The 16818-nt window shown below is 37.6% G+C and overlaps 2 protein-coding genes across 2 annotated transcripts; one reads left to right on the top strand and one right to left on the bottom strand.

Annotated features, from left to right (window-relative positions):
- The first annotated feature begins 1746 nt into the window (after positions 1-1746).
- On the top strand, positions 1747-11788 carry Ndg (Nidogen). Its single transcript, XM_076118051.1, has 6 exons — positions 1747-1963; positions 5962-6452; positions 6530-8859; positions 8967-9947; positions 10071-10530; positions 10782-11788. Exons 1-6 carry the CDS (start codon positions 1781-1783, stop codon positions 11011-11013), a joined length of 4677 nt encoding a protein of 1558 aa, XP_075974166.1. The 5' UTR covers positions 1747-1780; the 3' UTR covers positions 11014-11788.
- On the bottom strand, positions 11707-15999 carry LOC142975297 (transmembrane protein 50A). Its single transcript, XM_076118057.1, has 4 exons — positions 15790-15999; positions 15322-15459; positions 14361-14496; positions 11707-13670 (listed from the first exon to the last, which is right to left on the bottom strand). Exons 1-4 carry the CDS (start codon positions 15883-15885, stop codon positions 13564-13566), a joined length of 477 nt encoding a protein of 158 aa, XP_075974172.1. The 5' UTR covers positions 15886-15999; the 3' UTR covers positions 11707-13563.
- Between the last annotated feature and the right edge of the window lie 819 nt (positions 16000-16818).

The following is a 16818-nucleotide window of genomic DNA, read 5'->3' on the forward strand; positions in this document are numbered from 1 at the left end:
GACATTTTGAATGGGTTTACCTAGTATTGTATTTATAACTGACTAGCTTTAGACTGTAATTTTGTTTGCACAGAATATAATGCTATTTTCTTCTAAATACGAATAAAACTTTTGCCTATATAGGTTCAGTGGTTTCAGAGAAAATAACTCACAATTCAGAAGATACCGACAACAGATTAATGCGTTTATATAAAACTAATTTCTTATTTGCCATTTAGCTAGCCTAAGCTAGCTATCTATAGACTACGGGTTAATCTACCTTCTAAATTTATGTACAAAAACGATATGCGTACACGATATATTATGTAAACAACTGAAGAGATATTGCAGAACAGTTTTCAGTTTTCTTTTTATGTCACGTTTAAGAAAAATAAGTAGTAGCTATGGTTGAATCCGTAGCAAAATGACATCTTACTCGACACAAAGCGTACAAAAAAGAATAGACTACAAAATTTTAACTGCAACATGACGCATGTACAACTAAGAAAAAATAAAAATCAACTGCAACTATGATATTTAAATGAATCTTGCATAAAGTGTTGATATTAATAGAAGGACTGTGTATTCTCCCTCTCGGAATATCCACTTAGTCACGTCTTGCCTCCGTACCTAGTGTAACTGTAGGCTACTGAAGCAATCTCCACGAGCAGTCTGGTCATTAGAGTCTCATCTTATAGACGTTGTATACAAGTTGAATGTTGCACGCACCGTTGAATTAACCGCTGAACTAACATGAAGGATATTCGAGTGTGTATTCTATAGACCAAGTTTAGATACATAATATTACGCTTTTACCCATGGGGTAGCAGACCAACTGTCGTTCTAAATACCGATACAAAACAAACAAAATTATATAAAAGCGAAGTTTGCAAGGATCGTACCAACAGGCGTTCTCTAGTCTCTACCTACCCCTATGAGAAAAAGGTGTATTATTTTATGTATGTATGTATGCATATAATAATTAATTAATAGATTAGTTTCGTAAAATTTGAGAAATAATACATTGTGTGAGTAACGATTTGAAAAACAGTACTGACAATGATCTGTGTTCTAGAAAAAGAGGGAATGTTGGAAGATGAAGGTACAGAGCTAGTCTTATAATAAAGTTTAAATGGTAATAAAGACATTTAGCAAGTATTAGCAGTACATAATGAATGAAGCAGTAATCGGATGCTTAGATAATAGCAGTTTAATGGGGACAGACAAACAAACAGCGCGTTACAAACTTTGTGATAGATAACAACATTCCTAGCACTAAGATACTTAGTCATTACTTAATTAGGTTATGTTTTGATCAAGGAAATATGTAAAGAATACATAATAATGTTTTTGGTGGCTGATCATCATTTGTATTCATTAATTAGGTGTAGAAGTAATAAGAAGTAAATCATGTAACAATACGAATAGAAGTACTTAGTATTTGGTAAACGTAGCAACTGGCGTTTTTTAGTATCCTACCGTTAAAAAACATACTTCAAAGAGCGGGAGCAAAGCCATGGATTAGCTAAAAGATTCTAGTTGTTGATAGCTCCTCAACTGATGCGTAACTTTTGATGTGGTTACAAATAATCTCCTATTAAAAAGATACACTAATGATCACTGAAAATAAATAAAACAAAAACAACATCAACCCATTAGCACCAATTAGCCGCCATTAATACCGAAAAACTCGAGAGTAACTTACGAAACAAAGCTTAGTTTATTTCAGTAGTACGAGAATGTCCCATTAACTGAACTGTGTTCGTTCCAGTGATTCCAGTGCGTTGTGCGAAGTGGTAAGATGTGGACGTGCGCGGGAGTGCTCGCGCTTGTCGCGTGCGCATGCGCAGTCACGCGAGATCAGTTCTACCCTTATGGGCCCGGACTAGACCGAAATCTCCCGAAGGGCAGCGAAATACCGTCCCCGGAGTTCTCGTTAAAAGTACCCGTTAGATTCTACGGAGAAATCTACGAAAGCGTTTTTGTAAGTACTTTTTTATTTTTATTCTTTTGGGTATTAATAACACTGTCGTGTGTAATCTTCACAAAATACTCATTTGATGATTTGAAAAGTATTAAAAGATTGTAGGCAGATGTGCATGAAATACATCTGAATTTCACCGTTTACAATCTTAGTCCCATGTAATAGGGGTCTAGCCTATTGCCGAAATTACTGGGCACGTTACTATAATTATTTAATAAATTATTTTATTTACATAAATATTTTCCCGAGCGGTTGCAGGATATAGTTTCTATCCTAGCACCATAATTTTGTCGCTAAGATTTTCGTTTTATATAAAGGGAAACGAGCCTGTTGCTAATTTTACATTTGGGAACATATTATACGGGATATTACGAACACGAACCAACTATATTTTGTAACATCATAATGCTATATTGTCTTAGCATAACCGTTACGATTATGGTCATTGTATAAGTCTTTGATCTCTCTGCCTATCCCTACGGAAAGAAGGCGTGATTTTAAGTATGTATAAAAGCTTGTGTACTTGTATAGTTCATTTCAATATTTGATTTAAAATGTCTCAAACAATTTAACGCGAATAAAGTTGTGGACAATAACTACCTAGTTTCCAAAAATATATCCGATTCACGAGTCTCATCTTTCTTTCTAATTCTTTTTCTATCAAGCTCCATTCACGCTTTAAAGCAAATAAAGCCCTTTGTACTCAAGGCAAGTCTTCAATAGTCAACGATTTTAGTCTTTAAATGACTAAGTAGTGCAATACATCGCGGTTCGTACACGATTCTCGCGAATAAAATCATTGAGTATCGGAGATTTATATACGAAAGGCCTTACCAATAGTTACATACATAGGCACGTATAGTCGTGAATGGTACTGATCTAATAGCATTAGCTATTCAATCCTGATATTAAGTATTCATGCTAGTTTGTATTGAACCAGACATCATACGTCACGGACTATTGTCGTCTAGTAGGTACTGTATTTGCATACTGTAGTATTTATTATTTGGCCACTTTTGGTTGCACAGTTACACTAAATATTCAAGACTTCGACCAATAAAATCCAGCTGAATTATACTATCCCAATTTAACCAGGGTGGTAATCATAAGGCCTAATCCTTCTCTCATTCAGGGAGCCTAGCCTCGTAACGGATTTCTGTTTTAATGATTTGAAAAACATAAACGATGTGATAATCTGTGTTTAGAAAAAGATGGCGACGAAAAAGAGAAGTACAATATCAGTTCTTCTCTCATTCAGGCAGCCTAGCGTCGTAACGGATTTCTGTTAAAATTTTTGATGATGAAAGTTTTGATTGGGAAAAACGACAAATCAGAATCACCGAGTTAGTGCGTTGTCGTACTGATTCGCAACTCTAAATTTGTGTAGTGTATTAGGTAGATTATATGCTACCTAAAATCAGCTACGTAGTATGTAATGCGTTATGACCTTCGGCACAAAAGTTATCATCGTTAGTGTGAAAACCACCGGCCAGAGACAGTTATATTATAAATATAAGTATCCATTGAATAAAAAACGTAATTTTTCAAAAGAAAATGAACTCAATGGAATAAAATTTTACAGGATTATAATAGAACATAATAATAGATATATTTCTGAGGAAGAATATAGGCAGCCCTTTCAGCAGGAAGCGCAGCGGCATAAGCTAGTTTAAATAAACTATGTTGCCACGCAAACACTTAATGAAATAATTAAAAGAAGTAGCACATTGACCTCAGATGTCGAACCTACAATGAGAATACCTACTAAGTTAGATTGAGTCACAGCTAATTTTATTGTTATTTCGTTACCTATTGAATTAATGCGTTAAGTTCAACATGTCAAATTACATTATGCACATATTTTGGATTCCGTTTGCGACATTTTGTCAATACATTGGAAAGTACATGAATGAGAATGAGAATGTTATATATTAGGGTGTTTCCACTCCGGGTATATTTATCGGTATGTTTTGCAATTTGATCTTTGCACGAAAAAGACGTACACAGATCACGTCGACAATGTCTTGAAAAAAGGTCAGGTGCGTAGAACTCTTAACCCTTGGTCCGTTATGACAAGATGTACGGATGTGGCACAAGGGAAGTTTGTAAGGATCATACCAAGTGGCATTCTTTGGTCCTACTCCCATGGGAAAAAGCGAGATATTATGTATGTACATAAGTATGGATGCTACTTTAATTGCCCTTGACGGGTGTTGCCCCGGAAACGTGCGGAAACGCCCAAAAAATGCACGCCTGATTTGAAATCGCAGTCAAGGCACTTATCATCATTATTACATGAAAGAAGGCGAATCACACGAATAATTTCAATTATATGGAACACAGTCGACAGCCGCATAAGGAAAATGTATATCTACTTATTATTTGCCGCTTATTTATTTACACTAAATAAGACCTGAATCCTGTTTAGAAGTTTTACTTCGATTTGACTAACTGATCATACGTCACAGAATGAAAACATGTAACACATCCCCTAAAATCATGTTTCATCTACTGAAACACTAACAGAGATTCCTATCTTAGTGTAATATAACTCACCATAACTTTGAGCATCGGGAAATTGACCTAAATTATTTGATTTTGACCCTTAGTGTTGTATCAGACAATGTCATGAGAAATGCAAGTTAGGTACAACAATGTGTACTGAGATGAACGGAAGTGCACGTGGGTGCATATCGCAGTGATAGCGACAGGTCATTGACTGCGCACTTGATTTTGGAAAATATATACCTAAATAAATACACATAATGAACCTCTAAAGTGTGAATCGAAAAAATATTACAAATAAATAATTCAATTTAACTATTTTCCACTTTGAGTTGTGGGTTTTTCATCCTGAAATGGGAGATTCGGAAAATTAGATGTAAGATTATGGTTTCTTTTTTATTACAAACATAAAAAATGGAGACTTTAGAAACTATGAATCAAAGAATACTTGAAGAATGTTAAGTAACTTTTAGTTCTGGGACTATCATCATAAATATATTGTGTGACTTTATCATTAATGTGATTTTATATTAAGTTTATAAATTATAATTTCTTGTGCATTTCGTTTATTTAATAAACGGGTTAATACCTGTCTGTATATACCATAGCAACAAAGTTACCGGCGTAAATTCACTCACTGTATTATTGACTGTCATAAGTGTAAGCATTTGATGTAAATGAATAAGTGATTTGATTTTGAAAAGGATTATATTCTTTGCTATAAAGCAAAGCAAGAATAAAACAGAATACTTTCGAATACGATAAAAACCTTCATACCTATCAACAATTGCGTAAAAAGGAACGATAAAAAGTCAGTACCAATTTATAAAAACACGTCGCAATTAGACATTTTAAGAAACATTATCATAACGAGTTGAGCGAATGTCGGGACCTTTAGTTAAAATTACCTAAATGCCGTATTATCGCACCGGGTCAACACCGTGTTTATATAACTCACTAATGTAATAGATAAACTACTACTTACTATGTATTATAATCGTCGAAATATAACTTGATTTAGAACTATAGAATTACATATTTATGTTTCTAACTAGAATGATCTAACGACTCGTGCGTTTTCCAATGCCGGTGATGTTTATTTACTTTCACCTCAAATACAGTGTCAAAAATCTCATAATAAGTATATTGAAAATATTTGAAAATATGTAGTAGCTTTTACCCGCTCCGCCACCTAAATTTTCCTATGGGAACGCGTAATTTTCCCGGGGTAAAAAGTAGCCTATGTCTTTTCTGGGGTATCAAAATATCTCCATATCAAATTTCATGCATATTGGTTCAGTAGTTTAGGCGTGAATGAGTAACAGACAGACAGAGTTACTTTCGCATTTACAATATTAGTATGGATAATAAGCTATAATGATAAATAATTAAAATGTGAAATAAGCCATATCTATGATGTTAAACGATTACCTGTAAGAACAATCATTGACGCTTGGCACTGGTTATTGAAAATGTCATTTGCTTCTTTACAGATAAATAACTTCGGAGTACTCTCATTCCGGACAGACATCCCGTCTTTCCTAAACATCGAGTTCCCGCTACCGTACCCCTCCATAGCAGCATTCTACACTAACGTAGATACCACAGAACAAGGCGCGATCTACTACAGAGAGACAGACGAACCCCACGTCTTATCCAAAGCAGAGGAGAGCGTTCAGAACAACTTCCATGAATACTATGACTTTAAGCCAACCAGTGTGTTCATTGCCACCTGGCTTGATGTCACATACTCTACGAACAAACCGAACCCACCAAGGAACAGCTTCCAAGTCGCCATTATTAGCAACGGCACAGAAAGTTTCACGGAACTCCTGTATCCTGAACGTGACATCCAATGGATCCAAAAAGAGACTGAAATCGTAAGCCAACCCGATGCTAAGGCTCAGGCTGGTTTCGTGTCAGAAGATGGACGCATGCTTCCCATGCGAGGCTCTGGTAGCCATCAGATCAGAAATATTGTTGCGTAAGTATTCATAAAATTTTAAATTACTTTAACTATGTTGAGCTGCTAGCTTAAATCAATGTTATCTTCAATTCCAGATGGTCTAATACACATGAGCCCGGGAAGTACGTATTCCGTATTGGAAATATACCTCCAGAAGGAAACGTTGCTGTTCCAGATCAATACAATCAGAGCGAATTGGAAATCGAGGAGGAAGCTAAAACATGTGGACAGACTGGTTCAATCGTGTGCCATACGGAGGCTAGATGTATAGACTATCCAGCAGGAATTTGCTGCCAATGTAACGAGGGATACTATGGAAATGGAAAATCGTGTATTAAAAACGATCTCCCACTGCGAGTCCATGGAAAAATTAACGGTATCTTGAATGACGTGAAGTTGAACGACGTCGATATACAAGCGTACGTGGTGGTTAGTGACGGTAGAGCGTACACAGCGCTCTCCCTCGTGCCGCAAGGACTCGGCAGCAGTATGCAACTACTCAATGTACTAGGAGGAGTTGTAGGTTGGTTGTTCGCGAAGCCGGCATCATCTGCCAAAAACGGTTACCAATTAACGGGATCTTTATTCAATCACACAGCAGACGTATGGTTCCCAGCATCTGGTGATAGAGTTTCAATCAACCAGGAATACTTTGGACACGACGTCTTCGATCAAATTACTTTAGAGACTGATATCAGAGGTACAATTCCAGTGGTTCTAACAGGAACCTCACTAGAGATAACGGACTATGATGAGCAATACACTGTCGTCAAACCTGGTGTACTAAGGGCCGACTCGAGCAGAACATTTAAAAATAAAATTACGGGCGAAACAATTGAACAAAGAGTTTCTCAAACTTTCACATTCAGTACATGCCGTTTTGCTCCTCCAACGGCCGAAGAAAACACACCATTAACTTTAAAAGTATCCAAGAATTACTTGGGCTACGAAAGTCCAGCGAATATTGTTAGGTATGGTATGACTAACAGAGTATTCCTTCTCGGTCAAGAAGATCCTTGCATCAAGGGCCGCGACACTTGCAGCCCTCACAGCACATGCGTGGTACAAGGAGACACGTTTGCCTGTGTTTGTCAGTCTGGGTTCGCAACTATCCAACATGAGGACTCAACGGCTTGCATAGATATAGACGAGTGTGCGGCCGGAACCCACAACTGTCACGCTAACGCTGACTGCTACAATCACGCCGGTGGCTTCCAATGCAGGTGTCGACAAGGGTTCACAGGTGACGGATATAAATGCGAGGCTCTATCACCTTGCTATAACAAGAACTGCGACCCGAATGCGCGTTGCGTAGAATCTGGTCAAGAAGCTTCGTGCGTCTGTAACCCAGGATTCGTTGGTGACGGACAATTTTGTTACGAAGGACAGCCCCGAGAGTCGCCTGATAACAACGAAGCTGATTACAATGACTCTGTCGTGTTACCAAACTGTGACAGAGACAACGTGTGTTCATGCCCGCCAGGCTACTCAGACTACAGAGACTCATTGAACAACAGGTTGTGTCGACTAGACAGCTACAATGTTCCAATACCTGAACCAAACAATGAGCCATACTATTTTCCTCTGTCTTCTGTGATTACTACGCCACAGCCTACTCCGTATGCACCACCCGCAGGAGACCTTACTAGCGGTTCGGGAGGTGATCGTAACTACCAGCCAGGACAAAACAATCAACAGAATGGCTATGACCAAAACCAAGGCAACAATTACCCATCACCAACAGATAACAATTACAACGTACCACCGGAGTACAATGGTGAACCAACCCCAAGGAACAATAATCAACAACAGCCAGAATATGAATATCCAACTGAGAGGAATGTTTATGTAAACCAATGGGGTGATAACCAACAACCTACAAACCCACCAGAGAACAATTTTGACCAACGGCCGCAAGACAACTATAACCAAGAGCCGCCAAATAATTATGACCAAGGGCAGGAAAACAATTATAATCAGGGCGGACAAAACGGTTACAACCAAGGAGGACAAACCAATTACAACCAAGGTTCACAAAATAATTACGAACCCCAAACACCAAGGAATTACAATCCCCAGCCGCAATTCAACTACGATCAGCAGCCGCAAAATACCTATGAGCAAAGGACTCCCAGGAATTACGATCCACAAAACCAATACAATTATGATCAGCAAACACCTAGCTATGATCCACGCACACCACCGGCACCTACCTACGATCAACAAAACAATTACGGCCAACAACCTCAAAACAATTATGATCAACAGCCACAAAACAACTATGATCAACAGCCACAAAACAACTATGATCAACAAAACAATAATGATCAACTACCTTACAATTACGATGAGCCTAACAACAACTACGACCCTTATCAGCCAACATCTACCGAAAACGAATACCCACCATCTACAGACGATTCCGGTATGTCTTTAAAATATATTGCATTATTATTTTACTTAATAGCAAATATAATTTTTAAAACAGATTTTAATGTAATTTTTTATAATTATTTATACTCTTTTTTTCAGTGTCATGTGAAGATGATTTTGACTGTCCCCCGCATGCCATCTGTGTTTACGATCAAGAAGTAGGCAGGAAGCACTGCGTTTGCCCTGAAGGTTACGAAGGCGATGCATTCGAATGTATTGAACGCACTGGACCAAACTGCGCGTGTGGTGTAAGTGCGCACTGCGTCAACGACCGCGACACTTACGTCTGCGTCTGTGACCCTGGCTACCGAGGCGACGGTTACGACTGCCGACCCAACTTTTTCAGCTGCAAAAATAACTCCGACTGCGAATTCAACGCAGAATGTCGGCCGGATCCCAAGAGCAACGAGAACGTCTGCCAGTGCATCAATGGGTTCATCAAGGACCAAAACGATGCCTGTATCCCTGATGCTCAACTATGCAATGGAGCAAGATGCGCTGAGCACGCAAGTTGTCTTTTCGATGGCGAATTAGCTCTGAACTATTGTCACTGCGACGATGGTTACAGTGGTGATCCGCTCTCACAGTGTGTACTCGCCGGTCAGACATGTGAAGTGAAAAACGACTGCAGTCCGTACGCTGTCTGCACACCTATCCTCGCCACTTACCAGTGCATCTGCCAGGATGGATATTACGGTGACGGATACAACTGTCTTCCAGAAGCAACGTGCAGGAATAACCCTAACATGTGTGATTTGCACGCTTCTTGCTTGAAGAGAGAAGGTGTTTACATTTGTGAATGTAATTCTGGTTATAATGGCAACGGCAGCTCCTGCGAATTGAATCCCAGGCAGGCTGGAAACTTCTTGGTGGCAAGTGACGGTGCTTCAGTGTACAGAGTACCTTTCAGAGTGACGCCGAGAGATTTCGCCACGCCTCTGAACAGTGGGATATCGCAGATAGCTGTGGGCGTGGACGTCGACTGTGCGATGGGAACAATATACTGGGGCGACGTTGTCAGTTACGCTATCAAGACAACACGTTATGATGGAAGCGGCTTTGACACATTCTTGGCTGATGGTGAGTAACTTTCATTCAGCATAAAATGCGCTAAGTCATTTCCATTAAACCTAGGATCTTTAGCGCGAGGTGTATCATTTATTTTCTTATTTCAATCCACTAACGCATTATTGTGTTTTACAGCTGTGAAAGCACCAGAGGGCATTGCAGTCGACTGGTTAGCAAGAAACATATTCTGGACCGACTCGAAAAAACTAACGATAGAAGTTGCAAATCTGGACACTAAAAAGAGAAAAGTATTGTTTGCTATCAATAATATAAGCAACCCTAGAGGTATTGCGGTGCACCCACAAAGAGGGAAAATCTTCTGGTCGGACTGGAAGCGCGCGGACCCTAAGATCGAGTGGGCTAACATGGACGGTTCTCAACGAGGCGTCTTCCTGGACAAGTCTGATGTTGCGTTGCCAAATTCTCTGGCTATCGACTGGGTTCGCGACCGATTGTGTTACGCTGACGCCGGCCATAATAATATCAAGTGCGTGTCTATTGATACTCGTGAAAAGGAGACGATTGCTACTAACTGCTCATATCCCTTCGGACTTGCGATCAACGGAGACAATTTCTATTGGACTGACTGGAGAACGTAAGTACTCTTCTTCTAAGTTGTCTTTGAGAAACATCTACATAATACATAGAAAAGGGGAATACAGGAATAGTCTTAGTATCTACACAAAATTAACGAAATATTTTTGTACAACCCTCAACGCGTTAAGCTTAACCATTTAAGATCACAACTGCAATCTATTCATAGCCCATTTGTTCCCCGAGACCAACAAAGGCTACCCACGTTTGGCTATTGGACAACTCCAAATAACAAATAATTCCATTTTACAGACTAAAAATTGAATCAATCGACGTTGGAACGCAAGTCCGCGGCCAGGTACCAATAGCGACGGCTTCAAGACGCTTGTACGGAGTAGCAGTGGCCCCTGACCAGTGCCCACAGATAAGCAGCCCCTGCATGTATAGAAATGGAGGCTGTTCGGCTGAACAACTGTGCCTATCCAACGGAAATTATGGAAGAACTTGCGTCGATGCTGACAGCACGGTCACGAGGCGACGCTAGGTCGTTTTCAGGTTAAGAAGTTTTGGCTAATGTAGATACGATTAAGTGTTTAATAAGACACTAACGGATTCAGGGAAATATTTAATTCAAGCAAAAACATTTCAAATTATTTCTCTTTAACTATATTTGGGTCAAGCCCCAAACTAAATACCTGGATCTGCCATTGATAGAAAATGAGAGTTAATATAAACTCAGATGGCGCTAGTGTAGCAGTTGGAGGTCAAAGGTAGTTTAGTTTGAAATAGATGATAAAAGATGTCGACCTTCAAGAGTAGAAACGCCATTAGAAATAAAACAAAACTTACGACTTTCTCTCATATTCTACGGACTTGAAATGTTTTTTAATTAGTATCGTATTCAGCCATCACTTTCGAAACCTAAATATCTATTCTAAGAAGTTGATATCGACATTAAATGTGTCGATCTGTTGCATAATGCGTGACAACTGATAAAACATGTTTTTTTAATTACATAAGAGTACTTAGTTTAATAAATATACTAAAACCATGATAACCTTAACCCAAATCTCGTAACCACTAAAATATTTCCCGCCTAATTTAACTTTTTAATCAAAAAATAGATAATGCTATTGTTGTCTCAGTATTCATAGACAAATGTTTTTTTCTGAATACTGCCAAAGAAAAATACCAAAAAATTGAAGTTGTAATCTAAACGTTAGAATAAAATAATGAATACTCTTATTAAGATCTTTAATGTACTTCAAACAATGTAATTTATTAATGCCAAAACAATAAAGTTATTTATTTATACAGAACATTTATTTTTTGTTAACCTTTTATTGACAATAACATAGTAATAAAAATAATAATTGGAATCTTTGTCAGAATGTAAAATATGATTTATATTTATCTATATTTTAGTACAGGTAACATTTGTTACTTTAACCATCTGGGTACACATTATAGCTGTTTAAATTACTATGATATTGAGTATTGATTTCTACAGTAATTTATTTTCTACTTTAGAAGTCTATCTTCGTCCCAATTTTACATTCACTGACGTCATTATAATGTAGTTTGAATTTGCGTATTAGGCATTTTTATAGCATTTGCTACCTTGAATGAGGAGCTCGTGGTTAAGTAACAACAGCCACTTGGATAGCCGAGGTTGATCAGCGGATGGGTGACCATATTTTAAAGACACGTTAAATTGTCAATTACAAAGATCATTGACAGTCATTACCAGTAGTCAGAAGCTTGAAAGTCTGACAGCTAGTCTTACCGAAGGCTTCCAGTCTCATCAGTAGGCTGATACTGTCTATTCATCTTGAACGATAGACACGTAAAAAATACAATTAATAACCCAGTGTAATCTCGTCATGGCAAATACGCAAATAAAAATAATCAAGTTAACTCAAAATGTAGGGCTAAAGTAACTCAGATGGTTATAGCAAACTAAGGCCGTATTTCACCACTCCTGGATAAGTAACAGATAGCTTATTTGATGGAAATTTGACAGTCATTTTTATGGTATCGTGTTATAACCCAGGTAACTGGATTGTGGAGGTACGATAAGCAGTCGCTTCTTATAAAATACTAGTATTCAGCTGCATTCGGTGAGATTGCAAGCCGACTCCAACATAGTTGGAAGAAAGGCTAGGCTGACAGTTATTTTAAACCAACTACAAATAAAGACGGAGGTTCTCAATTTGACCGTAAAAACAAAAATTATTACTTTTTTTCTTTTGGCTAAGCTATCTGAAACTTATTCATAAGCTTTGAAACTGGCCCTAAATCTCAAGTACTTAATAATTTAACCTAGATTATAACATAACTCGACTAATAAGTCTGTCTAGCACTGATTAGTCATATGCAAATAATAAAACAAATTAAGTAGCAATTTGAAATTGTCAGTAGTTCAACAATAGTGGTATACTCATATCCCAATACTGCCCATTACTTGAAGATACTAGAGAATTTACCGCAAGTTGGAGAAATATAATATTGTTATTTTGAAGGTCAGGTGTGTCTCTTATCACTTGGAGTAATAGAGTGCTTTAGTGAGGGAACCCTAAATAAGGACAATTTCTGTGAGGGAACCCTAAATAAGGACAATTGGGCGTAGGATGTACCGAAACCCGCACGCCACGGTGCGGTTCTCGGTACATGCTACGACTACTATTTCGTCGCACGCCGACACACATGGTGGTTTATTTGGTATGCCTGCCCTTCTGGCGTGAAAGTATAATTAAGATGTTTGCAGAAATAGCAGGTGGCGTTCTTTACTAAAGTAAGGTACGACTTTTGTAGTCTTGAAATTCCACAACCAATTTTATTTTTATATAGTCTAACTTCCACAACCAATGATTTTTTCAAGAAAATGAGATGTTAATACTACAAATATAGTAATACTTATACACTAAGAATACTAGATACTATAGTGATTCATCCCCATATTTCTACGATGGACAATATAAGTTACCAACTATGATGAACTACTAACAACTTCTAATACAAACAGTAGCCAAACTTACAAAATTTCGAGCACTTGGTGACGTAATAATACCAGACAGACATTTGTCTTTGAGATTTAGCCCCATAAGTCCTCGGTGCGGCCGAACTTAAACACTAGCGAGCCGGCGAATATCAACGCGTTCTGCATGAAGAGACACACGCCGGGGTACGTTTGATCCTTGCCTGGAAATAAAAAATAAGTAGTTATTATAACACCGAATACATCCGAACGAAGCCGAAGCTGTAACGAAGTGGGTATCACAAAATGGTCGGTGGCAACGGGGAAGCCCCAAATGGAGAGAGTCAAGAGTTAACAAACGACTGAGGGGGCTAGCACGACAGTAGAGGGACATGGATTTAAGCTATTTATTTAAAAAAATGCCCTTAAAAACGAGTAAAATACTGCCACTGTTAACCTACTATCCGAATGCAGAATCACAAGCAGACAAGCAATCAAATGTTTCTCGAATATCCTAACTAGTAGGCTTGATAATATATGCGCCATTTGCAAAAAGCTGAAAAAATTTGCTAATTTTCTATTAACTATAAAATGTGTATATTTGACATGCTTTCGCCAACACCTTCCAGTAAACTAGGTGTCGCAATATACATAGTAATAACTGACATCCTAAGATTTGTTTACTACAAAAGAATATCAAAGGGTTATTGACTGGACAGATAAGAATACCAATATGGAGGTCATATTCCAATACTGTCTGAACAGTATTATATTGAGTCTAATGCCATTAATCTTTTAGCACACAATTTGAAAGATTGCTTTCAATAATTCTAACATGATATTTTATCTGTACAAATGATCAAAAAGAAATGATGAATAATGTCTTACAACTAAAGTGACTTTCTGACACTTACTTTTATTGACATAATTGGCAAAGAGTATCCATACAGAGGCGATGAGGGACGCGAATCCTACTACAAAGCCAAGGAAGAGCCACAGCCTAGCTCCTCGGGGGCCCATGCACCCTCCTGTGTATGTCTCACCACGGACCTGAAAATTAACAGTTTATAAGCCTATGAATAGTGTGAAGACAAGCATATACATTGCTAACTTTGCCTCATAAAATGATGACTACCGCTATTTGATTGCTACCCTATTTTTTGATTGTTATTAAGCTACCAGTGCATTGTTGGTAGTAAAGTTCGACAATAGTAACAAATGACTTGTTGTTACACTAACTATATAATGTCGCACTTACAAACTAAGCACATATACAGAAGAGAGATGAGACACACTCTACACTAGTTTGGTATTTTTACAAGATTAGTAGCATAAGTAAAATACAGTAAAAAGCAACTGTCTCCATGTTAAATTTAATCAAAAGCAGTTGGGTACTTTAGCCATGATACTAGAACTGACAGATGCACTTTCACATTCCTTATAATATTAGTTTTGGATCTGTAGGTAGTATACAGACAAGAATTGCATTATTTAAGCAATAACAAGGATATCTGACCATTAAACTCAAGTACATAAATCTCTCATTCTGTATAAGTTATTAACAATGATCTTCTATTGATTGATCCATGTTTTCTATTTAAATGTATATATACTACATTTCCATTTCAGATGTACTCTGTGTCTGTCAAGAGTTGCAAACACAATGACATTTATTTAACAGTGGGTAGAGTTGGGATAATTAATGTATAAAAAAGTACCTATTCAAAGAACAGCCAGAAAAGTGTATAAGTCATCATTTGTTTGAATTGGCTGGCTTGACCACAGTCTTATTCACTAACAAATTTGCTTTTTCACACATTTTAGGTCATGACACAATGTATGATCATAATAATAGATGTGTACAATATTACTCACCTGTGCGTTTGAAACTGAGTTCACCATGATGAGAGACAATGTGGCCATCACGCCGCACACATGGGCAGCTCCGGGCAGGCGGTTGATGGCATCTGGCACTGTAGCAGCGTCTATTATGAACCACCATCCTGCGAAAAACTGTACAAAGAGAATATCGTCAATATGTCATTCTGCACTTTCTGCAGTTACATCAGATTTTGTTTTTGACGGTAATCTGCCGATCAATACGAATGAGAAGGCTTAGATGACGCTACTACTCATTAGTATCAAGCTATGTACTTGTTAACATTAAAAATTAGGCGACCGTATTTTTTTCTTTACAAAGAACTCATTGCAATTTATCGATCGAGTAGCAATATTTTTGCTATCTCCCGATTTTCAATAAACTCATAGGTATCCCTGTTATCTATTATGTTTACACACAAGACAATAAAGAATAGAAAACTGCATGATTCATCAAATACAAACCAAGAGCCCCGATATGATGGACGCGATTATATTGCGTTTCTCTCCACTTTCAAACCACACACAACTCGGCATAGACATGTTCTCGAAACAATTCATCTTGTAATGTGAATATATTAACAATTTATAAAGAATATCGTTTAATATTTTGTGAAAAACAACTCTTTCACATAAAAGTAAATACAGATGTGACAGAATTTTTCGATTGACATTAATGACATTGCTATTATTAACGCGTTCCGCTTTTTCATAAACACAATATTTAGCATGGCAGATGGAAACAACAGTTTTGTAATCCAAGTTTCTCTAATTGCAATAAACTTACGAAATTAGTTTGCAACTAAATGGTGATACTAATATGAAAGGAGTGATAATAAATTTTGCAATGCTTGCAATTTAAAGCCCTACTGCAAGAATAGTTACGTGGCAGTACGTAAATATACTTTAATCACTGCGTTTTTAATGACCGCACTCGGTACTTCTATTCGTAATTATTATATACTTGTTAGGTAAGTGTGAAAATTACGACAAATATATGAATTACGACAGATATGATCCCATGTACCTTTATAATTACAAATTACTTATAACCATGCTGGTACCTAGGTAACCATACCCATCACAATTCCTACAATTAGGTAGTTTATGAAACAAGGTATTTATGGGTGCGGCAGAACCATTTGATCGTACTTTCAAGTAAGTTGCCATAGTAGGAAGCAAGCAGAACATAGTCCGTGCAAAGGGCACTCAGTCGACTGATCTACCAATCTGGCAATCGAATAGTCCTCGGCGTCGCGGCGTCGCGTCGCCCAGATTTTTTTCCCAGTGGACATAAAAATCGTTCACTGCTACGGCTAGCACCATAGGTCAAGTTAATTGACAACCTTTGCCAAGATACGTCAATTGCTGTAAACATTTCCTTTTGAGACTTTTATTCAACTATTTTATTTTATTTTCAAATCCCTAGAATTCTTTAATATTAATACATACTATTACAGTGCATCGTTTCGAGGAATACAGAATAATATATTA

Source organism: Anticarsia gemmatalis, chromosome 9 (genome assembly GCF_050436995.1).
Source record: "Anticarsia gemmatalis isolate Benzon Research Colony breed Stoneville strain chromosome 9, ilAntGemm2 primary, whole genome shotgun sequence".
Taxonomy (NCBI): Eukaryota; Metazoa; Arthropoda; class Insecta; order Lepidoptera; family Erebidae; genus Anticarsia; species Anticarsia gemmatalis.

What these genes read in the sequence shown, in the direction of transcription:
- Ndg (XM_076118051.1), top strand. Translation starts at nt 1,781, where the DNA reads ATGTGGACGTGCGCGGGAGTGCTCGCGCTTGTCGCGTGCGCATGCGCA. An exon ending in AAATCTACGAAAGCGTTTTT is followed by an intron (nt 1,964 to 5,961) that starts GTAAGTACTTTT and finishes GCTTCTTTACAG; the next exon opens with ATAAATAACTTCGGAGTACT. An exon ending in TGACACATTCTTGGCTGATG is followed by an intron (nt 9,948 to 10,070) that starts GTGAGTAACTTT and finishes TGTGTTTTACAG; the next exon opens with CTGTGAAAGCACCAGAGGGC.
- LOC142975297 (XM_076118057.1), bottom strand. Translation starts at nt 15,885, where the DNA reads ATGAATTGTTTCGAGAACATGTCTATGCCGAGTTGTGTGTGGTTTGAA. An exon ending in CCATCATATCGGGGCTCTTG is followed by an intron (nt 15,460 to 15,789) that starts GTTTGTATTTGA and finishes CTCTTTGTACAG; the next exon opens with TTTTTCGCAGGATGGTGGTT. An exon ending in TGCCAATTATGTCAATAAAA is followed by an intron (nt 13,671 to 14,360) that starts GTAAGTGTCAGA and finishes TTTTATTTCCAG; the next exon opens with GCAAGGATCAAACGTACCCC.